General features: G+C 55.6%; 1 protein-coding gene across 1 annotated transcript; it reads right to left on the bottom strand.

Moving 5' to 3' along the window:
- Positions 1–716: 716 nt before the first annotated feature.
- On the bottom strand, positions 717–2,760 carry LOC125522617 (patatin-like protein 3). The gene is made up of 3 exons (XM_048687661.2): positions 1,733–2,760; positions 1,579–1,641; positions 717–1,461 (listed from the first exon to the last, which is right to left on the bottom strand). Exons 1-3 carry the CDS (start codon positions 2,603–2,605, stop codon positions 1,189–1,191), a joined length of 1,209 nt encoding a protein of 402 aa, XP_048543618.1. The 5' UTR covers positions 2,606–2,760; the 3' UTR covers positions 717–1,188.
- Between the last annotated feature and the right edge of the window lie 5,340 nt (positions 2,761–8,100).

Here is an 8,100-nt window from a genome sequence, read left to right as displayed (position 1 = left end):
ACGTTGGTGTCACATCTAGTTACGAACGGTTGCATTGAGTTCGGTGATGATATTACTTATTTGCAAATGCTCGTGTTTGCTTGAGGGTAATTTTGTTTCCAACACATTATTATCATGCCTAAAGGCATAATGAGATCATATGCAAAAAATGATTATTTTTCATACAAGGGATTTTCTCCCCCAATCGTATATTCGTATATAAAGAAACCATGAGTAGATTACATCCAAATCACACCAACCACCTAGTAGTATATGAAAAGAAAAAAAATGTCCTTTTTCCCTTGGATTTTCATTTATTATTCATGTTTTCTTGACTTTTTTGTAGCCGTACAAAATACTAGAGGTGCCTTATATAGATGTGTACTCTGTTCACAAGTTTGCTAATTGTTTTGGTGGGTTTTGGAGCCTTGGAGCAAACAAATACACCTAGTGTGTAAAACTAAGTTTTGCCCAAACTCGAGTTTAGAGCAACGGGATTGCTAAATCTCAGTTGACCGAGACTCTTTTATTTTGTTGCGAGGAGGACAGTTGACTGAGACCCAAAGTCTCGGTCGATGCTATATTCGTGGGATGTCATATAGAGATCCGTGCAAAGTTTTCATTTCAATTTTTTCTTTCTTATTTTTTATATGTTTCATCACTTGACTGAGACTTGGTTAAATCTCAATTGCCTAGGATCTAGCCACACCATTAGAGCAAAGGAAGCAATGAAGATGTGATGAAGTTTGAGACGATCCTTTGTCGAATCGCGCATGACAGTTATCACTGCTTACCAGCAAAGCCACACCGATTTCAGTAGTATTCCATTGCAAGCACCGCACAAGCTACGTAGTATTACATCGTAGTTGCAGTCGCAGCACAGCACACGCACTCGTCACTCTCACCGTTTCCATCCTAGCTAGACAAATCTTTCACATTTTCCCACTCCGACCACTCTCCTCTTTCTTCCACGGCGGCGCGCGCGCGGGCCGGCCGGCCGGGAGCGAGCGCCATGGGCGGGCGGCGGTGGCGGCGCCGGCAGGCAACCAAAACCCCCTACTACTAGTGCCGGCGCCGCGCTAACTAAAAGCCAAGCAACAGATGCCCCGGAACAAATAAATAAATCGGGAACCCAAAGCTAGTTAATTAGAAGATCAGCGCCGCCGGTGGATCGGCGGACGGACGGACGATGTCGGCGTCGGCGTCGGCTCAGGGCGACTCCGAGGAGGAGTTGGTGGACACGGTGATGAGCGTGGACGCCGAGGAGGACGACGTCCTGGGCGTCGCCGACGGCTTGATGAGCACCACGGGCGTCTTGCTGTCCATCCTCCGGTGCTGCTCCCGCACCAGCTGCTCCGCCACGCCGTCCAGCCGCTCGCCGTTGGTCTGCGGCATCAGCTTCTTGCCCCGGAACAGGACCGACTCCACCCCCCGCTCCGCCATGGCCGCCTCCGCCGTCGCTCCGGCGGTAATGCCGTTGCCCTGAGGACAGAACACAATTGGCACAGTCAGCTTCCGTTGACTCACTTTCACAGTGGTGGTAAGAATAATTCAGCAGCCGTGAAGAAAATTACAGCACAAGATATGTAAATTATTTACCTGGATGCGGATGTAGTTGGTTGCTCTGCTCTCTCCGAACGCCATTGATACGGCTTGGTCCACCTGAAAAGCACAGTCCTGTTTAGCCCCGCGTACGTGACGATGGTACGATTCTGTCCGTGCAATGAATGCTCAAGAATCAATCGGGGCGTACCATGTCGGCCTGGCACGCGCCGGCGATGCGCAGGAGGCTGGAGGACGACGCGCGGGCGCCCGACCCGGCGGCGGCGTTCCCGCCGAGGGACAGCACGACGAGGTCGCCGGCGCCGGCGGCGAAGGGGAACTCGCGCTTGTTGTGGAGCACGTGGGTGACGGCCACGGCGGTCGGGTTCGCCACGCCGGCGCCGGTCCCGCCGGCGGCCGCGGCGGCGCGCAGCCTGGTGCGCCCGTCGAGGGACGCCACCTCGGCCGGCCCCACGCCGCACGCGGCCGCGCAGACCTGCCAGAGCGGGAAGTCGAACGCCTCGGCCTCCACGGCGTCGGCGCGGGAGAAGACGAACGGCGCGGCCGTGGCCATGTCGTAGCAGGGGATCAGCAGCGGCTTGGCGGCGTCGCGCACGGTGAGGTCGCCGAACACCTTCCTGAACACGGCCTCGGGCCGGGAGAACAGGCCGCCGCGCCCGTGGCGCCCGGAGAAGACCTTGCGGTTCTTGGCCACGACGTCGCGCGCCGCCTCCGCCGGCATCCGGCGCGCGAACAGCGCGGCCGCGAGGAACCCGCCGGCGCCGGACCCGGCCGCCACGTCGAAGTAGTCGGCGACGCGCGCCTCGGGGTTGCCCGACAGCTCCTGCAGCCGGCGCTCGAGCCTGACCAGCGCGGCCGCGGCGAGCGCGCCGCCGTCCGCGCCGCCGTCGATGGAGAGCACGCGCACGCGGCCCGCGGAGCACGCCCCGGCCGGCTCCAGCGCCTGAGCGCCGAACAGGAAGTTGGACTCCAGGATGGAGAAGATCTCCTTGCTGAGCCGGTCCGAGCCGCCGACGCCGAACGGCAGGGTCTGATCAAGCAGCGCGATCGCGGGAGTCGCCATTCGCAAACGGGATTGCTCTTGGTTTTCGGTCTCGGAGGCCGGAGATAATTGGCTTCACCGTCGTGTGTCGTGACTGGGAAGGCGAGGCTTGGAGGCCGGGAGTGACAGAGCAAGAGTGTGTGTGCGTGTGTGTGTGGCGGTCTTGGCGCCTGCCGGGGAGAATTTATAGTGGTGGCGCGCGCTCTGCTTCCGTTAGCGGCTTCGCGCCACGGCGCAGCGTTCACCGCGCGCGAGTGCAGCCGTGGCCGCGTGTCCCGTGTCGTTTTGCCTCGACAGATGGCTACGTCCGCCCGTGCGTGCGTGCGTCCACAGGTTGGTCAGCGATTTTTCTCTTCCCGTCCTATATTTTCCCACTTTTACTACCAAAAAAAGCTCACTAATGTGGAGCTCAACTAGTCTAAAAATCGAATGGTCCCTGGTGTGGTGAGCGGACTCTGAATAACCAGAGACCAATGTATGTGTCTTGCCGTCTTGGTGAGACTTTTTCTTGCGTTTTTCGCTTTGGGCGAGGCTTAAAGGTGAAGAAGAATGTTCGCGGCGCCTTTACCAGAACGATCGATCCCTAGTTCCGGTCCAAAGTTGCGTGCCTCGAACTAGCAACCCACACGCGCACGTATCTCCTCAAGACAAGTATAGACAGACGAGAAGAATAGCTCCTTTCGCCATCACAGACCAGAGCACCCAACGAATTCCCGCATTTTTCAAAGCAGCTGTGGTACCCGCCTAGGGACTCCGCGAGCCATGCGCCACCCGTGCGCCCGACGTCCCTGCTCATCCGGCTCCACGCCTTGATCACCACTCGCGCCATTCGCCCCATGCACACTATTCATCCATTCATCATCTACCCCATAAACAAATGATGCGTTTGATTGTCCATGAGCAGAGCTTAGGCCTCACTCAACCCATCATCATCATCTTAACTACCAACCGCCGCGACGACGACATACTACGGGCTCGCCAATCATCAGTGGCGGAGCTAGATGCAGACTACGCCTGGGGCCGTGCTATGTTAAATGATAAACTTCTATGATTTTCTATGCTTTACATAAAGAAATTATAAAGAAAGTTGTTTCTAGGCATGGGGCTATAGCCCTAGCTGCCCCTGACCTGTCCCCGCCACTGCCAATCATCACACATCCCGCCTATCATCTCGACGCCGGCGCTCCATCCGTCCGTCCGCGCGTCCATACAAATCCGAATCCAAATCCGAACATCAATCCAAGAAAATCAATCAGCCCCATGATTGGTTCGCGGCCACGTCTCATCATCCGCACTGGAACCAGGCAAGGCAGCGGCGAGTGCTCCCACCCGCTCGGCCCGCACCACCATCCGTCCGGCCGGCCGGCGGTGGTGCGCTGGTCGGTCGACTGCTGCATCATGGACTCGATCACTCGATCGTGGTTAGCCGAGCAAAGGTTCCGTGTGCGCGCTACTGGCCCAACACGATCCCAATACGCTTCCTACGGGCTAATGATATGTCCCAAATCATTGCGAGCTCGCTCGTCCTCTTGGGAGAATAAAACAATTCCATTCATGCATCTTGTGCGTATATGTGTTGCTTGCGCTTTGCCCCGGGGATGATTAGGTTGGTGCCTGTCGCGTACGGACTCCGCCTTTACGATTGCGTGGAGGCACTGGCTGACTGAGGCTAGCTAGGTTAGGGCGATCGAGCGAGCGGGTTAGTTAATTAAGTAACTATTAAACATGTTGGAGAGAGCTCTTCTTAATAAAGAAAAGCTAAAGGAGGAAAAGACCCTCCCTTGTCATGCAAGTGTCCCCTTGTGTAAGGTAGGCACCGGACAGGGTCCGATTTTAAAACAGAAGATCGGCTGGATGCTCCTCCGCCTTTCTCCCGGGCACGGCACGCTTCTTTCGGGGTCGCCGGAGGACGGGCGGAGATATTGCAAGCATGTATTCTTCCTAACCATCATTGTCCCCCCTAGATAATACTAGTGGTACTTAATCACGAGACCTATATAACCTCGTTCTAATCTAGTTTACTCCACGACTTGATAACTCCCTTCTTGGTGGAGTACTATATGCTTCGAGGAGGAGGGCGACATGAGTGTGCGCGTACGAACGAGGCTCACGAACCATCGAGCAGTAGCGAGGATAGATTATTATAAACATAAACATTTGATTGGTGAGGTGAATTAAGCTGCATTTCATGGCCAGCTGCATGCAGGGCACCGTCACGCGCCCGTCCGTCCGTCCATATCACCATGCATGGACCGCTAATTAACAAATTGTAACAACTGTCAGACATCCGATGGCAATGGACGTCGATCGATCGATAGCAGAAAAGAGGAAAAATTCAGAGAAAACTCCACTATCGTACAGCAGCACACTGGTGCACGGACGACGTCGACGCCGACGCGCGGCGCGTCCGTTGAGCCATCGCCCGTGCACACTTGTTCGCCCGAAAGCAACGTCGCGGCGACTCTAATCCGATCCTCGTCGGTTCGCGTGCATGCCTCGTCTGCGGCCTGTCTCCCTCCCCTCCTTCCGCGAAGCCTCCTACGCCACCGGAACTCTGGAACTCTCTCACACACACGCAGGCTAATCATGCATCATCTGTAAAAAAAAAGCCAAGCCTCCCCTGTTCCCTCCGTGTTCTCCGCTGCACGCTGGTTGCTGACCGAGCCCTTGCTTTTGACCCCCCAAAAAAGAGCCATGGCGGCAACAACGACTTACGCGTGCCGCATGTGCTGAGTACCCTCTACGTGCTTAATTTCGCCACCGTTTAATTAGTGTAGTTAACTCCATGCACACATACGATCATAGATAGATACTCCTACCCCTACGCGATCCATCCATCCACGATCAATTCCACGCGCATGTGCCGATGGATCGAGCAAATCTCGGCCAATAAACCCCGAGCCGTGCCGAGGGCGGAGTCTAAACCGCATTCGTCTATTCATGATGGCTGCGCACGGGTACATGGCTATCAATTGGCAGATCGATACATGTATCCTCATGTATCTTCGTACCACGAGCATGACATTTTCCTCGCAAGAGAGAGACGCGCACATGCACGGGTCGAGATCGCTAAGCAGGAGAAATGGCCGTCCTTCTTAACTAATCAAGCCAGAGCAGTGCTTGACGCACGCCGGCGACACGCATCGGCGAGCTACCTTGTCGAGTTACGAGAAAAGGGTAAGCAGCAGATCGGACGATGTGTGTGGCGTTTATTGTACTGCAGCTGAGATACTCGATCTGGTTGCCTCCGTTATAACTGGGGCGACAAGGACGCGGCCCCGGACGCGAGGGTTCGGGAAATGCTTACATGCGTAAGTTAATTAATCAATCGTCAGGGTCGCATTCTGTAAGGGGCCCGATCTAGATCTCGGGAGGAAGGGAGGAAGAAGGAGGCCGGCAAAGAAGATCAGCTTCTCGAAGTTAATGTTGATACAATAATCGATACCCTCTCACCCACTCTCCACGCCAAGTAATAGCCACGGCACGCAGGCCACACACCCACGCAACGCGCTCTGATTACGCAGGCCCACTGGCCTCCCCTTTCCAGCGCGCCTTGACCTCGTCAACCTCGTCTGGCCGTGGCTTGGTGGTTCCGCTGTCCAGTGGGGCCGTCGTGGCCGGTGGGGACGCCATGACAGTCGTGACATTCCCCCCTGCTTGTGTGCCGACTTGCCCCCAAGGCGGCGTAGAGGCGAAGCGCTGCTGCAACGCCACTGGATCTTCCCATGTCGACAACAACGGGGGAAGGTGGCTCCATTGCACCCGGATGCGAGGACGGATGTCACCGGCAATGCGCACCATCTTGCGGTCCAGCACCAGCTCCGGAACATGTTCTGCCTGCAAAATCGAGTTATCGGGAGGAAGGTCAGCACTCACCGGCACCGTAGCCCCAAACGCCTTCTTCAGTTGCGACACATGCACCACTGGGTGGATGCGGCTGGAGGCAGGCAGTTGCAGCTTGTACGCCACTGCCCCGACGGTATTCCGGAAATCTGGGCCTGGCGCTCTCCTCTATCTTCTGAGGTCCTTAACCATCTCCCTGAGAAAAGTAGGAGCCAATACCCTGTATGGCCCATAGTAGCGGAAAGCCAGTTTTTGGTGCGGTCGTTGCGCCACCGAGGACTGGATAAACGGCTGAAGCTTGAGCAGCACTGCATCACCAATGGCGAACTCTTTGTCTGTACGGTGTCGATTGGCCTGAACCTTCATGCGGTCCTGCGCACGCTTGAGCTGCTGCCGCAAGTGTTCTAACATCACCTCTCTTTCCTGGAGCCATGCTGCAAGATCAGGGACTGCACACTCGCCTATCTGCGCGATGCCAAATTCTCGGGGAAGGTGGTCGTAGATGACCTCGAACGGAGTCTTACCCAGAGCCGAATGAAATGACGTATTGTACCAGTATTCTGCGAGAGGCAGCCATTTGGACCAGTTGCCAGGGCAGGAGTGGACTGCGCACCTGAGATACCCTTCCAGGCACTGATTGACGCGTTCGGTCTGCCCGTCCGTCTGGGGGTGGTATGACGAACTGAGACGCGGGTTCGTTCGGCAGAGCTTGAACAGTTCCTGCCACACATGCCATGTAAATATACGATCCCGGTCTGATATGATAGCCAGTGGCAAGTCGTGGAGGCGGAAGATTTCTTTCATGAAGACCTTGGCAATTTGCAAAGCTGTAAACGGGTGCGTTAGGGGCACAAAGTGCGCGTACTTGAAGAACTTATCAACCACTACCAGAATTGTGTCGTACCCCCCTGATCGCGGCAATCCTTCAATGAAATCGAGTGAGATAACTGACCATGGCTTTTGAGGTATTGGCAATGGCTGAAGGAGCCCTGCTGGCGAAATGCGTTCTGTTTTTGCTTGCTGACATACCATGCAGTTACGCACCAGGGTCTTGACCTGGAGCTTCATCCCCTTCCACGCAAACAATCGTTTGACCCTATTATAGGTTGCATGAAAGCCCGAATGTCCTCTCGCTGCACTGTCATGAAGCGCGCGAATCAGATGTTGCTGAGTGTCAATATCTTCACCAATTCACACTCTCCCTCGGAAGCGCAAGATACCATCTTGCAAGGTGTAGTCAGGTTCACTGTCCGGAGCTAAGGCCATTTTGGTCATGCGTTGCTGCGCCGCTGGGTCTGTTTGGTAACTGCGCTTGATAGCTTCTAACCAGGTAGGTTTACAAATGGAGATTGCAGCCATCTCCGCTTCCGGCTTGTGCTCACGCCTGGACAGCGCGTCTGCCGCTTGATTTGTCGCCCCTATTTTGTACTGGATTGTGTACTGTAGGCCAATCAGTTTGGTGAACGCCCGTTGTTGGGTTGGGGTATTGAGGCGTTGATCTGTCAGGTTCAGCAGGCTTTTTTGATCGGTGCGGACGACGAACTCTGAATGCTGCAGATAGGGCCGCCAGTGATCAATGGCCAGAAGTAAGGCCAAACACTCTTTCTCGTACGCCGAGAGGCCAAGATTTCGCGGGGCCAATGCTTTGCTGAGATACGCGACGGGGTGCCCGC

This window comes from Triticum urartu, chromosome 7A (assembly GCF_056163025.1).
Source record: "Triticum urartu cultivar PI428250 chromosome 7A, HENAU_Tu73, whole genome shotgun sequence".
NCBI lineage: Eukaryota > Viridiplantae > Streptophyta > Magnoliopsida > Poales > Poaceae > Triticum > Triticum urartu.
The sequence above is the reverse complement of the archived record's forward strand: the minus strand, read 5'-3'. Positions and strand labels throughout refer to the sequence as shown.

What these genes read in the sequence shown, in the direction of transcription:
- LOC125522617 (XM_048687661.2), bottom strand. Translation starts at nt 2,605, where the DNA reads ATGGCGACTCCCGCGATCGCGCTGCTTGATCAGACCCTGCCGTTCGGC. An exon ending in GCGCGTGCCAGGCCGACATG is followed by an intron (nt 1,642 to 1,732) that starts GTACGCCCCGAT and finishes TGTGCTTTTCAG; the next exon opens with GTGGACCAAGCCGTATCAAT. An exon ending in CCAACTACATCCGCATCCAG is followed by an intron (nt 1,462 to 1,578) that starts GTAAATAATTTA and finishes TTCTGTCCTCAG; the next exon opens with GGCAACGGCATTACCGCCGG.